Source organism: Atractosteus spatula, assembly GCF_055471065.1.
Source record: "Atractosteus spatula isolate fAtrSpa1 chromosome 10 unlocalized genomic scaffold, fAtrSpa1.hap1 SUPER_10_unloc_1, whole genome shotgun sequence".
In the NCBI taxonomy this organism is placed as follows: domain Eukaryota; kingdom Metazoa; phylum Chordata; class Actinopteri; order Semionotiformes; family Lepisosteidae; genus Atractosteus; species Atractosteus spatula.
The window spans coordinates 1,160,138-1,187,193 of record NW_028296612.1 but is presented as its reverse complement, the minus strand read 5'-3'; the positions used below and the strand labels follow the sequence as shown (position 1 = coordinate 1,187,193).

Sequence of the window (27,056 nt, the reverse complement as noted above, 5' to 3'; positions counted from 1 at the left end):
CGTCAGGGGTACATATTACTACGTAAATTCAAGTTATGAAAAAAGATTAAACAAATTTAATAAAAAATGATGTCCGCACCGCTTTCAAATTTTTGCACTTCGAAATACTCCGCAAATACCCCCCGTACATCCAGTTTAAAATGCTCAAACAAAGGGTTCTTCCCAGACCGCTTCATTTTATGCATATAATAACGTGCCGTTATAATAATTAAATGTATTACAACCGAAATTTTAATATTGTTTTCGATGGGGCTGAAACTTAACCTCTTTTTCATCAAAACAAATATCACTATTGGTTTCTCTTTTAATATAAGCCTGCAACTTAGTCCAGAAAAATGTTTACCCTGGGGCATAACCAAAACAAATGCTGAATAGTTTCAGGGCTATTGTCACACACAAAAAACACATTTGTCATCTATATTCATTTTAAATCGCTGGGTAACAAGAGTCTTAACTGGGTAAATTCGATGAATTATTTTGTATGAAACCTCCTCAACCTTATTAGATATACGATATTTATTGGGCATCATCCAATTTTTTTCCCCCAATCAATGCGCTTTCCAACTGAGGAATTCCAATATATTGTTAGCACAAGTAAATTCTCATTTTTCAACAGGTATCTCAAAAATCGGGTATTACATCCACAACTCAGAATAGCCTTTCCTTGTAGTCTAACGTGAGCTGTAAATTCTTTTTTCTAAAGGACTACTATTCCTACTCCTTAAAAGAGTTCATATTTCCCCAGAAATCGCGTTAATGACAGTGAAAATACTGATCAAAATGAATAGAAAAGTTGTATCTATTAACAAACTCGGTGTTTTAACTGGGTCAATTCGATGAAACCCTATTTTAATGCTCCTTAGAAACGGTCACTAAGGAAGCGCAGTTTAACCCGGAACTGCTCGGTGTGGGAGAAGGAATCTCTTCCTGTTTGAGGGCGACAGGCGTCCTTTGCTCTTTGTTCAAATGCTGGGCGCCTGGGGAGAGACGCGGCGGCGTCAGTCCTCGCTGTTTTACGAAACGATGATCAAGTAGGGATGTCGGACTGGTTGCTCAGACTGGAAACCGAGCTCCACTCTTTCCTGGTGGCTGTGCTTAAAGCGATCGTGAATGAAGTGGCGGAAGTTTTCCCGAAATAGGGTGACCGACGCCGAGGACGGGTTTCAAGACCAGCTCCGCGGCATCGCCCAGATCCTGGTGAGACGGGCCGTGTTTAAGATCACCCAGTGTGTGGGGGAGACTTTCGGGAGTGAGATGGCGCAGATGAAGCAGGAAAACGAGAGGCTGAAGGTGAGATTGCGGTTCTGGGAGAAGGAGCCGGGAGCAGGAGGAGATCGGGGACAGACAGATCGTGATGGACACACGCCTCCCCGTGAAATCACCGCAGAGATAAAAGAAGAAACGGACACGGAACCGGAGCTGGCAGGTCAGTGAGGTGACTTCTATAAAATCAGTGTCTGTGTTTTTAAAACCAGTGTCTTTAACTTCCTCGCTGGTGAAAATATAGTGGAGAGATGCGGAGTGAAGTGGGAAAGACTTGGGTGATGTAGCAACGGGAAAACGCCCTGGGATTTTTGAGAGTCAGGACCTCGGTTTTACGTCTCATCTGAAGGACGGCGCCTGTTTACAGTCCAGTGTCCCCCATCACTATACTGGGGCATTAAGACCCACACGGACCGCAGGGTGAGCGCCCCCTGCTGGCCCCACTCACACCTCTCCCAGCAGCAGCCTTAGTTTTTCCCAGGTCTCCCCATCCAGGTACTGACCAGGCTCACACCTGCTGAGCCTCAGTGGGGCTGCCAGTGGTGAGTTACAGGGTGATTTGGCTACTGGCTGTATACAACACTCCTACAGCCCTCAGTCTCTCACACCTCACCAGCCTGTAAACAGCACTCCTACAACCCTCAGCATCTCTCACACCTCACCAGCCTGTATACAACACTCCTACAGCCCTCAGCGTCTCTCACACCTCACCAGCCTGTATACAACACTCCTACAGCCCTCAGCATCTCTCACACCTCACCAGCCTGTATACAACACTCCTACAGCCCTCAGCATCTCTCACACCTCACCAGCCTGTATACAACACTCCTACAGCCCTCAGCATCTCTCACACCTCACCAGCCTGTATACAACACTCCTGCAGCCCTCAGCATCTCTCTCACACCTCACCAGACTGTATACAACACTCCTACAGCCCTCAGTATCTCTTACACCTCACCAGCCTGTATACAACACTCCTACAGCCCTCAGCATCTCTCACACCTCACCAGCCTGTATACAACACTCCTGCAGCCCTCAGCATCTCTCTCACACCTCACCAGACTGTATACAACACTCCTACAGCCCTCAGTGTCTCTCACACCTCACCAGCCTGTATACAACACTCCTACAGGCCTCAGTGTCTCTCTCACACCTCACCAGCCTGTATACAACACTCCTACAGCCCTCAGCGTCTCTCACACCTCACCAGCCTGTATACAACACTCCTACAGCCCTCAGCGTCTCTCACACCTCACCAGCCTGTATACAACACTCCTACAGCCCTCAGCATCTCTCACACCTCACCAGCCTGTATACAACAGTCCTACAGCCCTCAGCATCTCTCTCACACCTCACCAGCCTGTATACAACACTCCTACAGCCCTCGGCATCTCTCACACCTCACCAGCCTGTATACAACACTCCTACAGCCCTCAGTGTCTCTCTCACACCTCACCAGCCTGTGGGCACTCCTACAGTCTTCAGCATCTATCTCACACCTCACCAGCCTGCATACAACAGTCCTGCAGGCCTCAGCGTCTCTTACACCTCACCAGCCTGTATACAACACTCCTACAGCCCTCAGCATCTCTCACACCTCAGCAGCCTGTATACAACACTCCTACAGCCCTCAGCATCTCTCTCACACCTCACCAGCCTGTATACAACACTCGTACAGCCTTCAGCATCTCTCACACCTCACCAGCCTGTATACAACACTCCTACAGCCCTCACCATCTCTCACACCTCACCAGCCTGTATACAACACTCCTACAGCCCTCAGTGTCTCTCACACCTCACCAGCCTGTAAACAACACTCCTACAGCCCTCAGCATCTCTCACACCTCACCAGCCTGTATACAACACTCCTACAGCCCTCAGCATCTCTCACACCTCACCAGCCTGTATACAACACTCCTGCAGCCCTCAGCATCTCTCTCACACCTCACCAGCCTGTATACAACACTCGTACAGCCTTCAGCATCTCTCACACCTCACCAGCCTGTATACAACACTCCTACAGCCCTCACCATCTCTCACACCTCACCAGCCTGTATACAACACTCCTACAGCCCTCAGTGTCTCTCACACCTCACCAGCCTGTAAACAACACTCCTACAACCCTCAGCATCTCTCACACCTCACCAGCCTGTATACAACACTCCTACAGCCCTCAGCATCTCTCACACCTCACCAGCCTGTATACAACACTCCTGCAGCCCTCAGCATCTCTCTCACACCTCACCAGCCTGTATACAACACTCCTACAGCCCTCAGTCTCTCACACCTCACCAGCCTGTAAACAGCACTCCTACAACCCTCAGCATCTCTCACACCTCACCAGCCTGTATACAACACTCCTACAGCCCTCAGCATCTCTCACACCTCACCAGCCTGTATACAACACTCCTACAGCCCTCAGCATCTCTCACACCTCACCAGTCTGTATACAACACTCCTACAGCCCTCAGCATCTCTCACACCTCACCAGCCTGTATACAACACTCCTACAGCCCTCAGTGTCTCTCTCACACCTCACCAGCCTGTATACAACACTCCTATAGCCCTCAGTGTCTCTCACACCTCACCAGCCTGTATACAACACTCCTACAGCCCTCAGCATCTCTCACACCTCACCAGTCTGTATACAACACTCCTACAGCCCTCAGCATCTCTCACACCTCACCAGCCTGTATACAACACTCCTACAGCCCTCAGCGTCTCTCTCACACCTCACCAGTCTGTATACAACACTCCTACAGCCTTCAGCATCTCTCACACCTCACCAGCCTGTATACAACACTCCTACAGCCCTCACCATCTCTCACACCTCACCAGCCTGTATACAACACTCCTACAGCCCTCAGTGTCTCTCACACCTCACCAGCCTGTAAACAACACTCCTACAACCCTCAGCATCTCTCACACCTCACCAGCCTGTATACAACACTCCTACAGCCCTCAGCATCTCTCACACCTCACCAGCCTGTATACAACACTCCTGCAGCCCTCAGCATCTCTCTCACACCTCACCAGCCTGTATACAACACTCCTGCAGCCCTCAGCATCTCTCTCACACCTCACCAGCCTGTATACAACACTCCTACAGCCCTCAGTCTCTCACACCTCACCAGCCTGTAAACAGCACTCCTACAACCCTCAGCATCTCTCACACCTCACCAGCCTGTATACAACACTCCTACAGCCCTCAGTCTCTCACACCTCACCAGCCTGTAAACAGCACTCCTACAGCCCTCAGCATCTCTCTACAACCCTCAGCATCTCTCACACCTCACCAGCCTGTATACAACACTCCTACAGCCCTCAGCATCTCTCACACCTCACCAGCCTGTATACAAAACTCCTACAGCCCTCAGCATCTCTCACACCTCACCAGTCTGTATACAACACTCCTACAGCCCTCAGCATCTCTCACACCTCACCAGCCTGTATACAACACTCCTACAGCCCTCAGTGTCTCTCTCACACCTCACCAGCCTGTATACAACACTCCTACAGCCCTCAACATCTCTCACACAACTCACCAGCCTGTATACAACACTCCTACAGCCCTTATCATCTCTCTCACACCTCAGCAGTCTGTATACAACACTCCTACAGCCCTCAGTGTCTCTCACACCTCACCAGCCTGTATACAACACTCCTACAGCCCTCAGTGTCTCTCACACCTCACCAGCCTGTATACAACACTCCTATAGCCCTCAGTGTCTCTCACACCTCACCAGCCTGTATACAACACTCCTACAGCCCTCAGCATCTCTCACACCTCACCAGTCTGTATACAACACTCCTACAGCCCTCAGCATCTCTCACACCTCACCAGTCTGTATACAACACTCCTACAGCCCTCAGCATCTCTCACACCTCACCAGCCTGTATACAACACTCCTACAGCCCTCAACATCTCTCACACAACTCACCAGCCTGTATACAACACTCCTACAGCCTTCAGCATCTCTCACACCTCACCAGCCTGTATACAACACTCCTACAGCCCTCACCATCTCTCACACCTCACCAGCCTGTATACAACACTCCTACAGCCCTCAGTGTCTCTCACACCTCACCAGCCTGTAAACAACACTCCTACAACCCTCAGCATCTCTCACACCTCACCAGCCTGTATACAACACTCCTACAGCCCTCAGCATCTCTCACACCTCACCAGCCTGTATACAACACTCCTGCAGCCCTTAGCATCTCTCTCACACCTCACCAGCCTGTATACAACACTCCTACAGCCCTCAGTCTCTCACACCTCACCAGCCTGTAAACAGCACTCCTACAACCCTCAGCATCTCTCACACCTCACCAGCCTGTATACAACACTCCTACAGCCCTCAGTCTCTCACACCTCACCAGCCTGTAAACAGCACTCCTACAGCCCTCAGCATCTCTCTACAACCCTCAGCATCTCTCACACCTCACCAGCCTGTATACAACACTCCTACAGCCCTCAGCATCTCTCACACCTCACCAGCCTGTATACAACACTCCTACAGCCCTCAGCATCTCTCACACCTCACCAGTCTGTATACAACACTCCTACAGCCCTCAGTGTCTCTCTCACACCTCACCAGCCTGTATACAACACTCCTACAGCCCTCAGTGTCTCTCACACCTCACCAGCCTGTATACAACACTCCTACAGCCCTCAACATCTCTCACACAACTCACCAGCCTGTATACAACACTCCTACAGCCCTTATCATCTCTCTCACACCTCAGCAGTCTGTATACAACACTCCTACAGCCCTCAGTGTCTCTCACACCTCACCAGCCTGTATACAACACTCCTACAGCCCTCAGCATCTCTCACACCTCACCAGATTGTATACAACACTCCTACAGCCCTCAGAGTCTCTTACACCTCTCCAGCCTGTATACAACACTCCTACAGCCCTCAGTGTCTCTCACACCTCACCAGCCTGTATACAACACTCCTACAGCCCTCAGCATCTCTCACACCTCAGCAGCCTGTATACAACACTCCTACAGCCCTCAGCATCTGTCTCACACCTCAACAGCCTGTATACAACACTCCTACAGCCCTCAGCAACTCTCACACCTCACCAGCCTGTATACAACACTCCTGCAGCCCTCAGCATCTCTCTCACACCTCAGCAACCTGTATACAACACTCCTACAGCCCTCAGCATCCCTCTCACACCTCACCAGCCTGTATACAACACTCCTACAGCCCTCAGCATCTCTCACACCTCACCAGCCTGTATACAACACTCCTACAGCCCTCAGTATCTCTCTCACACCTCAGCAGCCTGAATACAACATTCCTACAGCCCTCAGCATCTCTCACACCTCACCAGCCTGTATTCAACACTCCTACAGCCCTCAGCATCTCTCACACCTCACCAGCCTGTATTCAACACTCCTACAGCCCTCAGCATCTCTCACACACCTCACCAGCCTGTGGGCACTCCTACAGTCCTCAGCATCTCTCACACCTCACCAGCCTGTATACAACACTCCTGCAGCCCTCAGCATCTCTCTCACACCTCACCAGCCTGCATTCAACACTCCTGCAGTCCTCAGCGTCTCTCACACCTCACCAGCCTGTATACAACACTCCTGCAGTCCTCAGCGTCTCTCACACCTCACCAGCCTGTATACAACACTCCTACAGCCCTCAGCATCTCTCACACCTCACCAGCCTGTATACAACACTCCTACAGCCCTCAGCATCTCTCTCACGTCTCACCAGCCTGTATACAACACTCCTACAGCCCTCAGCATCTCTCACACCTCACCAGCCTGTATACAACACTCCTACAGCCCTCAGCATCTCTCACACCTCACCAGCCTGTATACAACACTCCTACAGCCCTCAGTGTCTCTCTCACACCTCACCAGCCTGTATACAACACTCCTATAGCCCTCAGTGTCTCTCACACCTCACCAGCCTGTATACAACACTCCTACAGCCCTCAACATCTCTCACACAACTCACCAGCCTGTATACAACACTCCTACAGCCCTTATCATCTCTCTCACACCTCAGCAGTCTGTATACAACACTCCTACAGCCCTCAGTGTCTCTCACACCTCACCAGCCTGTATACAACACTCCTACAGCCCTCAGCATCTCTCACACCTCACCAGATTGTATACAACACTCCTACAGCCCTCAGAGTCTCTTACACCTCTCCAGCCTGTATACAACACTCCTACAGCCCTCAGTGTCTCTCACACCTCACCAGCCTGTATACAACACTCCTACAGCCCTCAGCATCTCTCACACCTCAGCAGCCTGTATACAACACTCCTACAGCCCTCAGCATCTGTCTCACACCTCAACAGCCTGTATACAACACTCCTACAGCCCTCAGCAACTCTCACACCTCACCAGCCTGTATACAACACTCCTGCAGCCCTCAGCATCTCTCTCACACCTCAGCAACCTGTATACAACACTCCTACAGCCCTCAGCATCCCTCTCACACCTCACCAGCCTGTATACAACACTCCTACAGCCCTCAGCATCTCTCACACCTCACCAGCCTGTATACAACACTCCTACAGCCCTCAGTATCTCTCTCACACCTCAGCAGCCTGAATACAACATTCCTACAGCCCTCAGCATCTCTCACACCTCACCAGCCTGTATTCAACACTCCTACAGCCCTCAGCATCTCTCACACCTCACCAGCCTGTATTCAACACTCCTACAGCCCTCAGCATCTCTCACACCTCACCAGCCTGTATACAACACTCCTGCAGCCCTCAGCATCTCTCTCACACCTCACCAGCCTGTATACAACACTCCTACAGCCCTCAGCATCTCTCACACACCTCACCAGCCTGTGGGCACTCCTACAGCCCTCAGCATCTCTCACACCTCACCAGCCTGTATACAACACTCCTGCAGCCCTCAGCATCTCTCTCACACCTCACCAGCCTGCATTCAACACTCCTGCAGTCCTCAGCGTCTCTCACACCTCACCAGCCTGTATACAACACTCCTGCAGTCCTCAGCGTCTCTCACACCTCACCAGCCTGTATACAACACTCCTACAACCCTCAGCATCTCTCACACCTCACCAGCCTGTATACAACACTCCTACAGCCCTTATCATCTCTCTCACACCTCAGCAGTCTGTATACAACACTCCTACAGCCCTCAGTGTCTCTCACACCTCACCAGCCTGTATACAACACTCCTACAGCCCTCAGCGTCTCTCACACCTCACCAGCCTGTATACAACACTCCTATAGTCCTCAGCGTCTCTCACACACCTCACCAGCCTGTATACAACACTCCTACAGCCCTCAGCATCTCTCACACCTCACCAGCCTGTATACAACACTCCTACAGTCCTCAGCGTCTCTCACACACCTCACCAGCCTGTATACAACACTCCTACAGCCCTCAGCGTCTCTTACACCTCACCAGCCTGTATACAACACTCCTACAGCCCTCAGCGTCTCTCACACACCTCACCAGCCTGTATACAACACTCCTACAGCCCTCAGCATCTCTCACACCTCACCAGCCTGTATACAACACTCCTGCAGCCCTCAGCATCTCTCTCACACCTCACCAGCCTGTATACAACACTCCTACAGCCCTCAGCATCTCTCACACACCTCACCAGCCTGTGGGCACTCCTACAGTCCTCAGCATCTCTCACACCTCACCAGCCTGTATACAACACTCCTGCAGCCCTCAGCATCTCTCTCACACCTCACCAGCCTGCATTCAACACTCCTGCAGTCCTCAGCGTCTCTCACACCTCACCAGCCTGTATACAACACTCCTGCAGTCCTCAGCGTCTCTCACACCTCACCAGCCTGTATACAACACTCCTACAGCCCTCAGCATCTCTCACACCTCACCAGCCTGTATACAACACTCCTACAGCCCTCAGCATCTCTCTCACGTCTCACCAGCCTGTATACAACACTCCTACAGCCCTCAGCATCTCTCACACCTCACCAGCCTGTATACAACACTCCTACAGCCCTCAGCATCTCTCACACCTCACCAGCCTGTATACAACACTCCTACAGCCCTCAGTGTCTCTCTCACACCTCACCAGCCTGTATACAACACTCCTATAGCCCTCAGTGTCTCTCACACCTCACCAGCCTGTATACAACACTCCTATAGCCCTCAGTGTCTCTCACACCTCACCAGCCTGTATACAACACTCCTACAGCCCTCAGTGTCTCTCACACCTCACCAGCCTGTATACAACACTCCTACAGCCCTCAGCATCTCTCACACCTCACCAGATTGTATACAACACTCCTACAGCCCTCAGAGTCTCTTACACCTCTCCAGCCTGTATACAACACTCCTACAGCCCTCAGTGTCTCTCACACCTCACCAGCCTGTATACAACACTCCTACAGCCCTCAGCGTCTCTCACACCTCAGCAGCCTGTATACAACACTCCTACAGCCCTCAGCATCTGTCTCACACCTCAACAGCCTGTATACAACACTCCTACAGCCCTCAGCAACTCTCACACCTCACCAGCCTGTATACAACACTCCTGCAGCCCTCAGCATCTCTCTCACACCTCAGCAACATGTATACAACACTCCTACAGCCCTCAGCATCCCTCTCACACCTCACCAGCCTGTATACAACACTCCTACAGCCCTCAGCATCTCTCACACCTCACCAGCCTGTATACAACACTCCTACAGCCCTCAGTATCTCTCTCACACCTCAGCAGCCTGAATACAACATTCCTACAGCCCTCAGCATCTCTCACACCTCACCAGCCTGTATTCAACACTCCTACAGCCCTCAGCATCTCTCACACCTCACCAGCCTGTATTCAACACTCCTACAGCCCTCAGCATCTCTCACACCTCACCAGCCTGTATACAACACTCCTGCAGCCCTCAGCATCTCTCTCACACCTCACCAGCCTGTATACAACACTCCTACAGCCCTCAGCATCTCTCACACACCTCACCAGCCTGTGGGCACTCCTACAGCCCTCAGCATCTCTCACACCTCACCAGCCTGTATACAACACTCCTGCAGCCCTCAGCATCTCTCTCACACCTCACCAGCCTGCATTCAACACTCCTGCAGTCCTCAGCGTCTCTCACACCTCACCAGCCTGTATACAACACTCCTGCAGTCCTCAGCGTCTCTCACACCTCACCAGCCTGTATACAACACTCCTACAGCCCTCAGCATCTCTCACACCTCACCAGCCTGTATACAACACTCCTACAGCCCTCAGCATCTCTCTCATGTCTCACCAGCCTGTATACAACACTCCTACAGCCCTCAGCATCTCTCACACCTCACCAGCCTGTATACAACACTCCTACAGCCCTCAGCGTCTCTCACACCTCACCAGCCTGTATACAACACTCCTATAGTCCTCAGCGTCTCTCACACACCTCACCAGCCTGTATACAACACTCCTACAGCCCTCAGCATCTCTCACACCTCACCAGCCTGTATACAACACTCCTACAGTCCTCAGCGTCTCTCACACACCTCACCAGCCTGTATACAACACTCCTACAGCCCTCAGCGTCTCTCTCACTCCTCACCAGCCTGTATACAACACTCCTACAGCCCTCAGCGTCTCTCACACACCTCACCAGCCTGTATACAACACTCCTACAGCCCTCAGCGTCTCTCTCACACCTCACCAGCCTGTATACAACACTCCTACAGCCCTCAGCGTCTCTCACACCTCACCAGCCTGTATACAACACTCCTACAGCCCTCAGCATCTCTCACACCTCACCAGCCTGTATACAACACTCCTACAGCCCTCAGTGTCTCTCTCACACCTCACCAGCCTGTATACAACACTCCTACAGCCCTCAGTGTCTCTCACACCTCATCAGTCTGTATACAACACTCCTACAGCCCTCAGTGTCTCTCTCACACCTCATCAGCCTGTATACACCACTCCTACAGCCCTCAGCGTCTCTCTCATACCTCACCAGCCTGTATACAACACTCCTACAGCCCTCAGCATCTCTCACACCTCACCAGCCTGTATACAACACTCCTACAGCCCTCAGCGTCTCTTACACACCTCACCAGCCTGTATACAACACTCCTACAGCCCTCAGCGTCTCTCACACCTCACCAGCCTGTATACAACACTCCTACAGCCCTCAGCATCTCTCACACCTCACCAGCCTGTATACAACACTCCTACAGCCCTCAGTGTCTCTCTCACACCTCACCAGCCTGTATACAACACTCCTACAGCCCTCAGTGTCTCTCACACCTCATCAGTCTGTATACAACACTCCTACAGCCCTCAGTGTCTCTCTCACACCTCATCAGCCTGTATACACCACTCCTACAGCCCTCAGTGTCTCTCTCACACCTCATCAGCCTGTATACACCACTCCTACAGCCCTCAGCGTCTCTCTCATACCTCACCAGCCTGTGTACAACACTCCTGTATCCCCCAGCGTCCTTTTCACTGCCTGTCCAGCATGTACAAGACATTGCTTCACCATCAGCGATCTCTCCCAGCCAGAGAGAACCCCCAGCGTCTCTTACTACCTGCCAGTGATGTACAGCACCCCTGACTCTCCCAGAGTCTCTCGCACTCCTGTAAGTCTTAAAAGTCTGATATGGTCAACAGGCACATCACTCTGTAACTCACAACTGGCAGCCCCCCCCACTGGAGCTCAGCAGGTGTGAGCCTGGTCAGTACCTGGATGGGGAGACCTCCTGGGGAAAAACTAAGGTTGCTGCTGGGAGAGGTGTTAGTGGGGCCAGCAGGGGGCGCTCTCACCCTGCGGTCCGTGTGGGTCCTGATGCCCCAGTATAGTGACGGGGGACACTGGACTGTAAACAGGCGCCGTCCTTCGGCTGAGACGTCAAACCGAGGTCCTGACTCTCTGTGGTCATTAAAAATCCCAGGGCGTCTCTCGAAAAGAGTAGGGGTGTCACCCCGGCGTCCTGGCCAAATTTCCCATGGGCCCTTACCCATCATGGCCTCCTAATAACCCCCCTCTCTGACCTGGATTCATCCCTCTGCTCTCCTCCCCACTGAGAGCTGGTGTGTGGGGAGCGTTCTGGCGCACTAGGGCTGCCGTCGCATCATCCAGGTGGGGGCTGCACACTGGTGGCGGTAGTGGGATTCCCCATGACCTGTCAAGCGCTTTGAGTGGAGTGTCCAGAAAAGCGCTATATAAGTGTCAGCAATTATTATTAATTGTTATAAAACACTGCAGCCCACGGTTATACTGTTTTATAAGGGTCCACTTGCTTCAGTGTCCTGGTTTTCCAATCATCGGCTGTCTTCTCCCTACCGATCAGTTGACCACCACGCATGGTGGATAGTTCCGCATTGCGTTCTAGAAACCGTAGTTCAGAAAAGAACTGTCATCTTGCTTCAGACTGTATGTTTGGCACGCCTTTTGTATATCAGCTGTGTTTAATCGGTATATTTCCATGTGCGTTGTGTTCAGATTGACGCACAGCTTTGTTATTTGAGCTCTGTGCTCAGCAGTCTAGATACTGTATAATAGCTGTGGTGTGATCTTCTGGTGATCTGCTGTTTCAATGAGCACTTCCTGCTGGGAGAGGATGTAGGCTTGGCCCCTCTGGGTTTTGTAGGAAAATCTATTTTCCATAGACGCAGCCCAAAACAAAATCCACCAGTGTTTTCTGTTCTTCCTGGGGAGTAGCTCCTAGTTCAGCTACAAACGCTGGAGTTTCCTTGATTTCTTTTTTCAAATCTGGAGATTTAATTTCGTCCCTCCGAGGCAGGAGGGTGTTGGTTAGAGGTTTACAGAGAGAGAGAGGAATTTTCCTCTGCAAGGGTTTCAAGTGTCATCAGGTCAGTGTGCTATTCTTCACGTCCGCTGGTGCTGGTGAGAGCAGGTTGCTTCCGTTACTGTGGAAGGTGGTACTTCTCCAGTCTGTGGACTTGATTTGTTTAGTTCGAACTGGAGAGATCAATGATAATCCCACTACCGCCACCAATGTGCAGCCCCCCCACCTGGATGATGCGACGGCAGCCATAGTGCGCCAGAACGCTCCCCCCACACACCAGCTCTCAGGGAGGAGGAGAGCAGAGGGATGAAGCCAGTTCAGAGAGGGGGGTTATTAGGAGGCCATGACTGGTAAGGGCCCATGGGAAATTTGGCCAGGACGCCGGGGTTACACCCCTACTCTTTTCGAGAAACGCCCTGGGATTTTTAATGACCACAGAGGGTCAGGACCTCGGTTTGACGTCTCATCCGAAGGACGGCGCCTGTTTACAGTCCAGTGTCCCCCGTCACTATACTGGGGCATCAGGACCTACACGGACCACAGGGTGAGCGCCCCCTGCTGGCCCCACTAACACCTCTTCCAGCAGCAACCTTAGTTTTTCCCAGGAGGTCTCCCATCCAGGTACTGCCCAGGCTTGTAGAAAAGATACGTGCGGCCCATCCTGCTCACAAGTCATAGACGCGTGAATGCGAGTTTGCGACGACAACTTACTGTACTTTCACAAAGTTCGAGATTTTGTGCTCAATTTTAAATTTAATAATAATAATTGCTGAAACTTATATAGCGCCTTTCCTGGACACTCCACTCAAAGCGCTGTACAGGTCATGGGGAATCCCACTACCGCCACCAGTGTGCAGCCCCACCTGGATGATGCGACGGCAGCCATAGTGCGCCAGAACGCTCCCCACACACACCAGCTCTCAGTGGGGAGGAGAGCAGAGTGATGAAGCCAGTTCAGAGAGGGGGGTGATTAGGAGGCCATGATTGGTAAGGGCCCATGGGAAATTTGGCCAGGACGCCGGGGTGACACCCCTACTCTTTTCGAGAAACGCCCTGGGGTTTTTAATGACCACAGAGAGTCAGGACCTCGGTTTGACGTCTCAGCCGAAGGACGGCGCCTGTTTACAGTCCAGTGTCCCCGTCACTATACTGGGGCATTAGGACCCACATGGACCGCAGGGTGAGCGCCCCCTGCTGGCCCCACTAACACCTCTCCCAGCAGCAACCTTAGTTTTTCCCCATGAGGTCTCCCCTCCAGGTACTAGACTGTAAACAGGCGCCGTCCTTCGGATGAGACGTCAAACCGAGGTCCTGACTCTCTGTGGTCATTAACAATCCCAGGGCGTCTCTCGAAAAGAGTAGGGGTGTCACCCCGGCGTCCTGGCCAAATTTCCCATGGGCCCTTACCAATCATGGCCTCCTAATAACCCCCCTCTCTGAACTGGCTTCATCACTCTGCTCTCCTCCCCACTGAGAGCTGGTGTGTGTGTGGGGAGCGTTCTGGCGCACTATGGCTGCCGTCGCATCATCCAGGTGGGGGGGCTGCACACTGGTGGCGGTAGTGGGATCCCCCCTGACCTGTCAAGCGCTCTGAGTGGAGTGTCCAGAAAAGCGCTATATAAGTATAAGCAATTATTATTATTATTATTTAGTTACAAATTGAAATGCTGTGGCAGGTATTAGAGTAGAGTATTTGCTTTTAATCTTGTGAGATTTACATGTGTGTAGGGTTCCTACTTGTCTTTTATTAAGTTAAGCAGGATGTTTTTAAACAAAAAAAATCCCGCTGAACTTATTTGATATCTGTAGAATAAATGGACTTTGCTGATACTTGTAATGTATTATGACATCATCAAAAAGTTATACGTTGTGTATTTGTTTTAAATGTATTTTTTGCATGTGGTTTGAATATTGGGATGCAGTGTTTTAACATACTCCATAGTCAAAACATTTTACGTTCATTCATACTCATTTGTACTATAAACATGGATGACATCACCATTTCTTTAAATATCTAAAGATAAGCATCCGTTGCCCATTGCTGAAAGTGATCTTTGTTTCTTTAATATATACTTTACATTTTGTTTTTCTGTGTTTTTTTTTTAACCCACTTAAAGGTTTTTTCTCTTGTCCTGTGTTTTTCAGGGTCAGAGGTCAGCGCTCTCCCTGACGCTGGGGACAGGGCTCCTCTTGAACAGCAGCCCAGTGAGGAGGAGGAGGAGACAGAGCTCGCCGCCGCACAAGGGAAAGAGAGACTCAGTGAGCAGCAGCACCCAGAGAGCAGACAGAGGGTGGAGGATCTGGACTCTGTGCCCGTGATGAAGACCGAGCCTGAGAGTGAGACACCTGGGCTCTTAGTATCTGATGGCTGTACAGGGAAGATTAATAGGCTTAAAACATTTAACACTGGAGAAGGTTTGAATGAAATGCAATCTGTGTCTGTTCTTGGGTGCAAAAAAGATGAACAGGATGCTTTTAGCCTTACAAAGCTGGAGGAGAAGCCTCAGATGATTCACGCCGCTGAAGAGAATACGGCTCGGTTTCACTGTACAAAGCCGGATCGCTACTGGGAGCATTCTGGGAAACCACCGCGAGGACAGAAGGTGAGGAAGAATCAGTCCAGGCCCTGCCCGGAGGGAGTGGGCGCGCCGTCATCACAGCACAGACCAGAGCAGCGTTTCTGTCAGTCTGGCACTCCAGAACCCCACCAGCGCCTTCACACAGGAGGAGAGAGACCGCTCAGCTGCAGTCAGTGTGGGAAACCTTTTAGTACGTCAAGCAGCTTAAAAAGACACCAGCGCATTCACACAGGAGAGAGACCGTACAGTTGCAGTCAGTGTGGGAGGAGTTTTAGTTGGTCGGGTGACTTAAAAGCCCACCAGCGCATTCACACGGGAGAGAAACCATATTGCTGCAGTCAGTGTGGAAGGAGTTTTAATCAGCTGAGCACCTTAAAAACCCACCAGCGCATTCACACGGGAGAGAGACCGTTCACCTGCAGTCAGTGTGGGGAGAGTTTTAGAGTCTCAAAAGCTTTAAGAATCCACCAGCGCCTTCACACGGGCGAGAAACCGTTCAGCTGCAGTCAGTGCGGGAAGAGTTTTAATCAGCTGAGCACCTTAAAGACCCACCAGCGCATTCACACGGGAGAGAGACCGTTCAGCTGCGCTCAGTGCGGGAAGAGCTTTAGTCATATCAGCAACTTAAAAAACCACCAGTTTGTTCACTCCGAAGAAAAGCCGTTCAGCTGCAGTCAGTGTGGGAAAAGCTTCAGCCTCTTGAGCGTCTTACGAGTCCACCAGCGCACTCACACGGGAGAGAAACCTTTTAGCTGCACGCAGTGCGGGAAGAGTTTTAGCCAGTTGCGATATTTACAAACGCACCTGCACATTCACACGGGAGAGAAGCCGTTTATCTGCAGTCACTGCGGGAAGAGTTTTCACAAGTCCTGCCACTTGAAAACCCACCAGCGCATTCACACCGGAGAGAAACCTTTCTGCTGCGGTCAGTGTGGGAAGAGTTTCAGCGACTCGAGTGCCCTGAGAGTCCACCAGCGCATTCACACCGGAGAGAAGCCGTTCAGCTGCAGTCAGTGCGGGAGGCGTTTTAGTCGCTTAGACAGCTTAAAAACCCACCAGCTTATTCACACGGGAGAGAAGCCGTTCAGCTGTCCGCAGTGCGGGAAGAGTTTTAGCGATCTGGGCAACTTGAAGAAGCACCAGCGCGTCCACACAGGCGAGAAACCGTTCAGCTGTAGCCAGTGCGGGAAGGGTTTCAGCGTCTTGGGCAATTTGAAAAAGCACCAGCTCATCCACACGGGAGAGAAGCCCTTCCCCTGCGGTCAGTGCGGGAAGCGGTTCAGTCACGTTTGGCACCTGACGAGCCACCAGCGCGTCCACACAGGCGAGAAACCGTTCAGCTGCAGCCAGTGCGGGAAGGGTTTTACGCGGTTAGATCGCCTGAAAACCCACACCTTCGTCCACACCGGAGAGAGGCCGTTCAGCTGCGGTCTGTGCGGGAAGAGTTTCAGCGCCTCGAGCAGTTTAAAAAGGCACCAGCGCGCTCACCCAGGGGGAGGCCGCAGTCCGCCTGGGAAGTGCTGTCGTGAGTTGAGTGACGTTCAGGGGTAGTTGATCTGGGGGGAGAGGTGTTTCAGGGACTCGAGCAAACACCGTCACTGTCGCGCAGGTGGGGTGGGGGGGGGGGGGGGTGGCTCCGCTGTAATCATGACATGAAAGATTTTCAATTCGATCCACCCAGGAGAGAAGCCATTCAACGTTAATGTAGGGAGAGTCCTCATGGAAAGCACTATTTTGATTCTTCCTCAGACCACTTTCCCACTTCTTCTGTATGTATGACGGCCTTCCCGAAGCTTTTTTTGGCCTGACAGCCTGAAATCAACACTCATTACCTCTTCATTTATTTTACCTTTGTTTCCCCATTGTCACAGACGGCGTCCGAGTGAAAACGAACGCTCAAGCCTCGTGAAAATGAATTACTAGTGAAAACCTAGACAAAATGGGCTGGATAGGTGTTAATGATAGTGTTTCTTTATTAGCCCTATACAATTTCTTGCATTAGGAATTCGTCTTTTCGCAGACCCCAGCTTTTCTCCATGGAGACACAGACCCACAGACGGGGAGAGAAGCTGGGGGGTCAGAGCGCAGGGTCAGCCGTTGTACGGCGCCCCTGGAGCAGTTGGGGTGAAGGGCCTCGCTCAGGGGCCCAACGGAGTAGGATTCCTCTGCCGGCTGCAGGATTTGAACCGGCAAACCCTTCCAGCCACAGGCGCAGATCCTGAGCCACAGAGCTACCGCTCCGCCCTTGGTGGAAGACTTTTGTATTTTGTATTAAGTGGAATACTTAATACTTGGTGGAAGCACCTTTTGTTTGCTTGACAACCAAAGTTCTGTTTTAATAGGTCTGTACCAACGTGATGAGTCGTGGGGACACTTCAAATTTGTTATGTCCGTCCACCAACCCAGGTCCACAGAGCTACATTTTTTTTTTCCCTAACTGATACAAAGTTCAAAGGGTCAGAGGATATACTCTGGATATGGAACATTTCTGTTGAATGTTAGTTCGGAGTTAAGGACGACATATTGGATAGTGCATGTTAAAAATAATTAAGGTCAGTGATCCAACATGTCCAAACCATAGTTTTACTGCAATAGTGTATGTATTGGACAGTATGTCCAAAATTCAGCAGCCAGAATCCTGACCAGGTCTAGTGCAAGTCATCACATTACTCCTATCCTGGAGTCCCTGCACTGGCTTCCGGTCAAATTCCATGTGGACTTTGAAATCCTCCTGCTCACCTATAAGGCTCCGCATGGCTGGGCGCCTCAGTACCTGTCTGAGCTATCATCGCCCTACTCCCCACCTCGCAACCTTCGCTCTTCAAATTCTGCTCTCCTGTCTGTCCCCCCAAGCCCGTCTACACTCTAGCGGTGACAGGGCTTTCTCCTGTTGTGCCCCCAAGCTCTGAAACTCTCTGTCCAAGGATATCAGAGAGTCACCTTCTCTAAACTCCTGCCAATCCAGACTCCAAACCCTCTTCTTCAGAAGAGCCTTTACTGAACTGGTTCCATTCTTCACCCCTCTGCTTCTCTTAGTACCACCATCCACGCTCTCCTGTGTATATTGTAATTGTGTTTTTTCTGGTGTATTCTTCTTATTTATCGTTGTTGTCATCCTGTAAAGCGCTTTGAGAAGCCACCTTTAAAGGCGCTATATAAAATCAAGCTGATTATTATTCTCTACAGCTATGGTATATGATCCGCAGTAACAGTCAACAGGCCCTACTGTAATCTCATTTGTTTTGAAATTTAAATAGAGACGTTTTAAAGAATTATAACAAGGTGTGAAGATCGTTTGTCTGCACTGCTTTTTTCCCCGTTCAGTGTTTTTCTTAGATCAGTTTTGATGCGACCCTAAATACTGCCATCCGTTTCACAAGGAATCTCCATCCCTATCAGTTCACCTGGTACTGTCTCAGTCTCTGCCCTGCTCGCTGCCTTCCCCAGCACTTTAATAATACCGGATCGCCATTCCGACCAGTTCAGGTCCAGGCAGCACTGTAGTCTGTGATTGAGATTAATATGCGTTTCAAATGAGGTTTCTATACAATATGCGAGAATTGTTTAAAAATCGTAACCAGTGAGAACAGCAGACCCCCCATGCAGTAAAAGCCATTATTCATAATTCCATACACTTATAGAGCGCTTTCCTGGACACTCCACTCAAAGCGCTTTACAGGTAATGGGGAATCCCACTACCGCCACCAGTGTGTAGCCCCTACCTAGAATATGCAATGGCTGCCAGCTGGGAGTTGCAGGGTGATCTGGCTGCTGTGAATAGTGACAGAGTTTAAGTCCTGACCTGTGTGTGTTTTCCTCACACGTCAGTGATGCCTGAAGTGTAAAATTCACCCCACCAGTTTGGAGTGTTTTCTTAATGTCCCAACACACCTTTACGGTGTTGTTTCTAACGAATTTCTTTTCGCGTTTCCTGACATTATCATTTTTTCGGTTCTGTTTTTCTCCTTTAGTTTGTTTTTCTGGAGTCTTTGTGTAGTGTCTCGTGCTATAAAAGATTGAAGAGTGCTTTTTAAAAAACAAAATGATTTTCCCGACTGCATCAGATTGTGTTTTGATTTTAAATAAAGGATTAATAAATGAAGGTTAAAGCATATGTTCTTTTTTAGTTTGTCTGAGATGCATCGAGACAACAGTGATGGTGTTATGAGATGCGTTTGTGTAATTTCGCAATAATATTGCAGTATAATGGGATAATAGTGTCATTTCACAACAATTTTGTTGTATAATGGGATAATAGTGTCATTTCACGACAATTTTGTTGTATAATGGGATAATAGTGTCATTTCACAACAATATTGCAGTATAATGGGACAATAGTGTCATTTCACAACAATATTGCAGTATAATGGGACAATAGTGTCATTTCACAACAATATTGCAGTATAATGGGATAATAGTGTAATTTCACGACAATTTTGTTGTATAATGGGACAATAGTGTAATTTCACGACAATATTGCTGTATAATGGGATAATAGTGTCATTTCACGACAATTTTGTTGTATAATGGGATAATAGTGTCATTTCACGACAATATTGCAGTATAATGGGACAATAGTGTCATTTCACAACAATATTGCAGTATAATGGGACAATAGTGTCATTGCACAATAATATTGTTGTATAATGGGATAAAAGTGTCATTTCACAATAATATTGTTGTATAATGGGATAATAGTGTCATTTCACAACAATATTGCTGTATAATGGGATAATAGTTTCATTTCACAACAATATTGCAGTATAATGGGTTAATAGTGTCATTTCACAATAATATTGTTGTATAATGGGACAATAGTGTAATTTCACAACAATATTGCAGTATAATGGGATAATAGTTTCATTTCACAACAATATTGCAGTATAATGGGATAATAGTGTAATTTCACAACAATTTTGTTGTATAATGGGACAATAGTGTAATTTCACAACAATATTGCTGTATAATGGGATAATAGTGTCATTTCACAACAATTGTGTTGTATAATGGGATAATAGTGTCATTTCATGACAATATTGCAGTATAATGGGACAATATAGTGTCATTTCACAACAATATTGCAGTATAATGGGACAATAGTGTCATTGCACAATAATATTGTTGTATAATGGAATAAAAGTGTCATTTCACAATAATATTGTTGTATAATGGGATAATAGTGTCATTTCACAACAATATTGCTGTATAATGGGATAATAGTTTCATTTCACAACAATATTGCAGTATAATGGGTTAATAGTGTCATTTCACAATAATATTGTTGTATAATGGGATAATAGTTTCATTTCACAACAATATTGCAGTATAACGGGTTAATAGTGTCATTTCACAATAATATTGTTGTATAATGGGATAATAGTGTCATTTCACAACAATATTGCAGTATAATGGGTTAATAGTGTCATTTCACAATAATATTGTTGTATAATGGGATAAAAGTGTCATTTCACAACAATTTTGTTTGTATAATGGGGGTAATTGTGATGTTTCACAATGATGGCGTAGCATAATAAGATAATAGTGATATGTTACATTAGTATTACATTATCATCAGAATATTGATTTTTGATTTGTTTCATGGAGAGATGCACATGTAAACTCTGAAAATAGCTTGCCGCATCCTCCCAGGATGTCAGGTAAGGAATTGTCTCCTGTTCTCGGTGTAAAATGCACTTTCATATAGTGTCATATAGTTTACTCTTGCATCCTAGTTTGTGTGTCAAACTAGGTTGATTTTGTCAATATTCAGAGTGTTGATTGCTGGTATAAAAGTCACTTTGCAATGTTGTGTATTCCGGACTAGTTCACTCTTTCAGCCTAGAATCTAGTTTTTATGAGCAACCTTATCAAAGACCTTCTGGAAATCTACATACAGTGGATATCAGATGTCTACACACCCTTGTTAAAATTTCAGTTTTTGTTGATGGTAAACGCTGCAGTCAAGACAAATCAAGTCGGACCCCTTTTCACCATTAAGAAGATCTTGCTTGATGGACTGCTGGAAGAGGTGTGAGTGGGGCCAGCAGGGGGCGCTCACCCTGCGGTCCATGTGGGTCCTGATGCCCCAGTATAGTGACGGGGGACACTGGACTGTAAACAGGCGCCGTCCTTCGGATGAGACGTCAAACCGAGGTCCTGACTCTCTGTGGTCATTAACAATCCCAGGGCGTTTCTCGAAAAGAGTAGGGGCGTCACCCCGGCGTCCTGGCCAAATTTCCCATGGGCCCTTACCCATCATGGCCTCCTAATAACCCCCCTCTCTGAACTGGCTCCATCCCTCTGCTCTCCTCCCCACTGAGAGCTGCTGTGTGCGGGGAGCGTTCTGGCGCACTATGGCTCATCATCCAGGTGGGGGGGGGGCTGCACATTGGTGGCGGTAGTGGGATTCCCCCTGACCTGTCAAGCGCTTTGAGTGGAGTGTCCAGGAAAGCGCTCTATAAGTGTCAGCAATGATAACGTTACGGTACTGAAACGCTGGCCTCTGCTGTCTCTCAGCCCGTGGTTGCCCTGGGAAACCGGAGCATTCTCCGGACCGGTTATTCAGTTTTCCCTTTTGTCCTCGCGCCTCTGGTGCGGTGCTTCGTCGTTAGCGCTCTGTCTGTCACTGCTTCCCTGGCTCTACCACCCTCGCCCTCCCTCTGCTTCTCTGAATCGTCAGCGGCTTTTTCCCCAGGCTGCTCCTCCGACCCTGGCACCTGGGCGACTCTTATCTGGCCCCCCGCCGTCCCTCAAGTAACGCCTCCAGGGCAGCTGCTCTCATTCTGTGTCGCCGGAGAAGCCTTGATGGTGCTCCCTTTCGAGTCTTCAGTCTGCTCGGCTCTGCTCTTCGAGTCTTCAGTCGGCACTGCACTACAGCACATTCTTCACCCTGCATGGTGGCTTCGTTGCTGCATCCTCTACTGTGAGTATGAATACAGTGAGTACGAGTACAGAGAGACATTATTGCGCCACCTATTGTGAGTATAAATACAGAGACACGTTACTGCACCATCTACTGTGAGTAGAAATACAGTGATCATTACTGCACCATCTGATGTGAGTATAAATACAGAGACACATTACTGCACCATCTACTGTGAGTATAAATGCAGTGATCGTTACTGCACCATCTACTGTGAGTATAAATACAGAGACACATTACTGCACCATCTACTGTGAGTATAAATACACTGATCATTACTGCACCATCTACTGTGAGTATAAATACAGTGATCATTACTGCACCATCGACTGTGAGTATAAATACACTGATCACTACTGCACCATCTACTGTGAGAATAAATACGCTGATCATTACTGCACCATCTACTGTGAGTATAAATACAGAGACACATTACTGCACCATCTATTGTGAGTATAAATGCAGTGATCGTTACTGCACCATCTACTGTGAGTATAAATACAGAGACACATTACTGCACCATCTACTGTGAGTATAAATACACTGATCATTACTGCACCATCTACTGTGAGTATAAATACAGTGATCATTACTGCACCATCTACTGTGAGTATAAATACAGAGACACATTACTGCACCATCTATTGTGAGTATAAATACACTGATCATTACTGCACCATCTACTGTGTATGAATACAGATACACATTACTACACCATCTACTGTGAGTATAAATACACTGATCATTACTGCACCATCTACTGTGAGCATAAATACACTGATCATTACTGCACCATCTACTGTGAGTATAAATACAGAGACACATTACTGCACCATCTACTGTGAGTATAAATACAGTGATCATTACTGCACCATCGACTGTGAGTATAAATACACTGATCATTACTGCACCATCTACTGTGTATGAATACAGATACACATTACTACACCATCTACTGTGAGTATAAATACACTGATCATTACTGCACCATCTACTGTGAGTATAAATACAGAGACACATTACTGCACCATCTACTGTGAGTATAAATACACTGATCATTACTGCACCATCTACTGTGAGTATAAATACTGAGACACATTACTGCACCATCTACTGTGAGCATAAATACACTGATCATTACTGCACCATCTACTGTGAGTATAAATACAGAGACACATTACTGCACCATCTACTGTGAGTATAAATACACTGATCACTACTGCACCATCTACTGTGAGTATAAGTACACTGATCACTACTGCACCATCTACTGTGAGTATAAATACGCTGATCATTACTGCACCATTTACTGTGAGTAGAAATACACTGCTCATTACTGCACCATCTACTGTGAGTATAAATACAGAGACACCTTACTGCACCATCTACTATGAGTATAAATACAGTGATCATTACTGCACCATCTGATGTGAGTATAAATACAGAGACACATTACTGTACCATCTACTGTGAGTATAAATACAGATACTCTTTACTGCACCATCTACTGTGAGTATAAATACACTGGTCATTACTGCACCATCTACTGTGAGTATAAATACACTGATCATTACTGCACCATCTGATGTGAGTATAAATACATAGACACATTACTGTACCATCTACTGTGAGTTAAATACAGATACTCTTTACTGCACCATCTACTGTGAGTATAAATACACTGGTCATTACTGCACCATCTACTGTGAGTATAAATACACTGGTCATTACTGCACCATCTACTGTGAGTATAAATACAGTGATCATTACTGCACCATCTACTGTGAGTATAAATACACTGATCATTACTGCACCATCTACTGTGAGTATAAATACAGAGACACATTACTGCACCATCTACTGTGAGTATGAATACAGTGAGTATGAGTACAGAGAGACATTATTGTGCCACCTATTGTGAGTATAAATACAGAGACACGTTACTGCACCATCTACGGTGAGTAGAAATACACTGATCATTACTGCACCATCTACTGTGTGTATGAATACACTGATCATTACTGTACCATCGACTGTGAGTATAAATACAGAGACACATTACTGCACCATCTACTGTGAGTATAAATACACTGATCATTACTGCACCATCTACTGTGAGTATAAATACAGAGACACATTACTGCACCATCTACTGTGAGTATAAATACAGTGATCACTACTGCACCATCTACTGTGAGTATAAATACAGAGACACATTACTGCACCATCTACTGTGAGTATAAATACACTGATCATTACTGTACCATCTACTGTGAGTATAAATACAGACACATTACTGCACCATCTACTGTGAGTATAAATACACTGATCACTACTGCACCATCTACTGTGAGTATAAATACACTGATCATTATTGCACCATCTACTGTTAGGAAAAATGTTTTTTTTTTTTTTAATGTTTTAAGAGACTCTTTAAACCATACATTTTGATTGTGGAAGTTGTTATATATTAATTGTCAAACTGAAAAAAAGGGTCAAGAATCTTTATTTGCACAGTTTTTATTTTATTGCATTGTTCTGTGAAGAAATGTTTGCAGTACAATGTGTAAATGTTATATTTAAACATTCAGACGTAAAAGAGAAAGCCCAGAAACCCCACCTAACTGCATCTTAACCCCAGTGTCCTGGCCAAATTTCCCATTGGCCCTTACCCATCATGGCCTCCTAATAACCCCCCCTCTCTGAACTGGCTTCATCCCTCTGCTCTCCTCCCCACTGAGAGCTGGTGTGTGGGGAGCGTTCTGGCACACTATGTCTGCCGTCGCATCATCCAGGTGGGGCTGCACATTGGTGGCGGTAGTGGGATTCCCCATTACCTGTAAAGCGCTTTGAGTGGAGTGTCCAGAAAACCGCTCTGTAAGTGTAAGCAATTATTATTATTTTTATTATTATTATTATTTCACTCAGTATGGTGTGTTTGTAGTCTGTAGCTCTCTCAGAACAAGATGTGTAGTGTCCAGTGCTCTCGGAATGGACTTGTTGTGTAGTGTCTAGCTCTTTCAGGCTCTCACTTTTGTTGTTGGTGAAATTGTCTGTTCTCTCCACACAGCAGTGTGACTCCAGTGGAAACTGAGCTTTGCTCAAAACTACAGAGTCTCCACAGTCACGCTGTCAGCGCTTCATCTGGGATGACTGGTATACTAGTCTTTGTAATAACACTGAGAGATTCTAGTTTATTCTAGTTTTTTTAATTAATATTATAGATGCATATAAGTATGAATTGTATGTTTTTAGTTTCACTTGATCAACACGGCAGGGTTTGTAGCATTTTAATCAGTTTAATGTTCTAGAGGAGACTTCATTTTTTTAGGTGTTAAATTGACCAATATTGGGATTAAACATTGTTTAAAGGGTTTTAGGATTTAAGATTTGTCAACAAGACCCACGTTAGTGAATATTATAAAGTATACAGTACGTTACAGGTCTTAGGCAGAGGTTACATGCAACATTTAGAGTTAGTGTGAGGAAAAACAAAAGATGCAGTTAGGTGGGGTTTCTGGGCTTTCTCTTTTACGTCTGAATGTTTAAATATAACATTTACACATTGTACTGCATACATTTCTTCACAGAAGAATGCAATAAAATAAAAACTGTGCAAATAAAGATTCTTGACTTTTTTTTTCAGTTTGACAATTAATATATAACAACTTCCACAATCAAAATGTATGGTTTAAAGAGTCTCTTAAAACGTTTTTTTTTTTAAAAAAAAACATTTTTCCTCTCCTATACGTCTCGCAAGGTACACACCACGTAATTGTACAAATTTGCACCGGTTTTGAACGCATTTAAATTGCAAGAATACCCACAAACCTAATCAGGAAAAACGGGCTTTATACGTTTGTAAATGATCTATTTTTTTTACTTCATAAAAACTCCTTTTTTTATCAATCTAGCGGTTCGAATCCATCGGAGATTACAGTAACGGCGACGATAATACACGCGTCTCTTTAATTTTTTTTATTTATTTATGCTGAACACAATAACAAGAATGACAATACAAACAAGCGTACCTATAACAATTCAAGACAGAAAGATCGTCAGGGGTCCACATTACTACGTAAATTCAAGTTGTGAAAAAAGATTAAACACATTAAATAAAAAAAAAAATGATGTCCGCATCGCTTTCCAAATTGTTGCACTTCGAAATAGTCTGCAAAAAAAAAACCCCTTACATCCATTTTAAAATGCTCAAACACAGGGTTCTTCCCAGACCACTTCATTTTATGTCTATAATAACATGCCGTTATAATCATTCAATGTACGACAAACGAAATTTTAATGTTGTTTTCGATGGGGCTGAGACTTAACATAACTTTTTGTTTTCTCATCCAAACGAATAGCACTATTGGTTTCTTTTTTTTAATTTAAGTCTGCAACTTAGTCCAGGCAAGTTTGACTCTGGGACATAACCAAAACACACGCCGAATAGTTAAGCGTCTCTTTAACTGCGGCGCGTAGCAACAGTCACTAAGGAAGCGCCGCCTGACCCGGAAGCAGTTTAGAGGAG

At 47.4% G+C, this 27,056-nt stretch overlaps 1 protein-coding gene across 1 annotated transcript; it reads left to right on the top strand.

Annotated features, from left to right (window-relative positions):
• Positions 1–904: 904 nt before the first annotated feature.
• Positions 905–17,191, top strand: LOC148813348 (uncharacterized). The gene is made up of 2 exons (XM_088908313.1): positions 905–1,426; positions 15,173–17,191. The coding sequence occupies exons 1-2, from the start codon at positions 1,111–1,113 to the stop codon at positions 17,155–17,157; spliced, it is 2,301 nt and encodes a 766-aa protein (XP_088764439.1). The 5' UTR covers positions 905–1,110; the 3' UTR covers positions 17,158–17,191.
• Positions 17,192–27,056: the final 9,865 nt, after the last annotated feature.

Bases quoted from the DNA above. Each gene is read 5' to 3' on its own strand.
- LOC148813348 (XM_088908313.1), top strand. From the start codon at position 1,111: ATGAAGTGGCGGAAGTTTTCCCGAAATAGGGTGACCGACGCCGAGGAC. The intron at 1,427-15,172 runs GTCAGTGAGGTG...TGTGTTTTTCAG, and splicing joins CACGGAACCGGAGCTGGCAG to GGTCAGAGGTCAGCGCTCTC.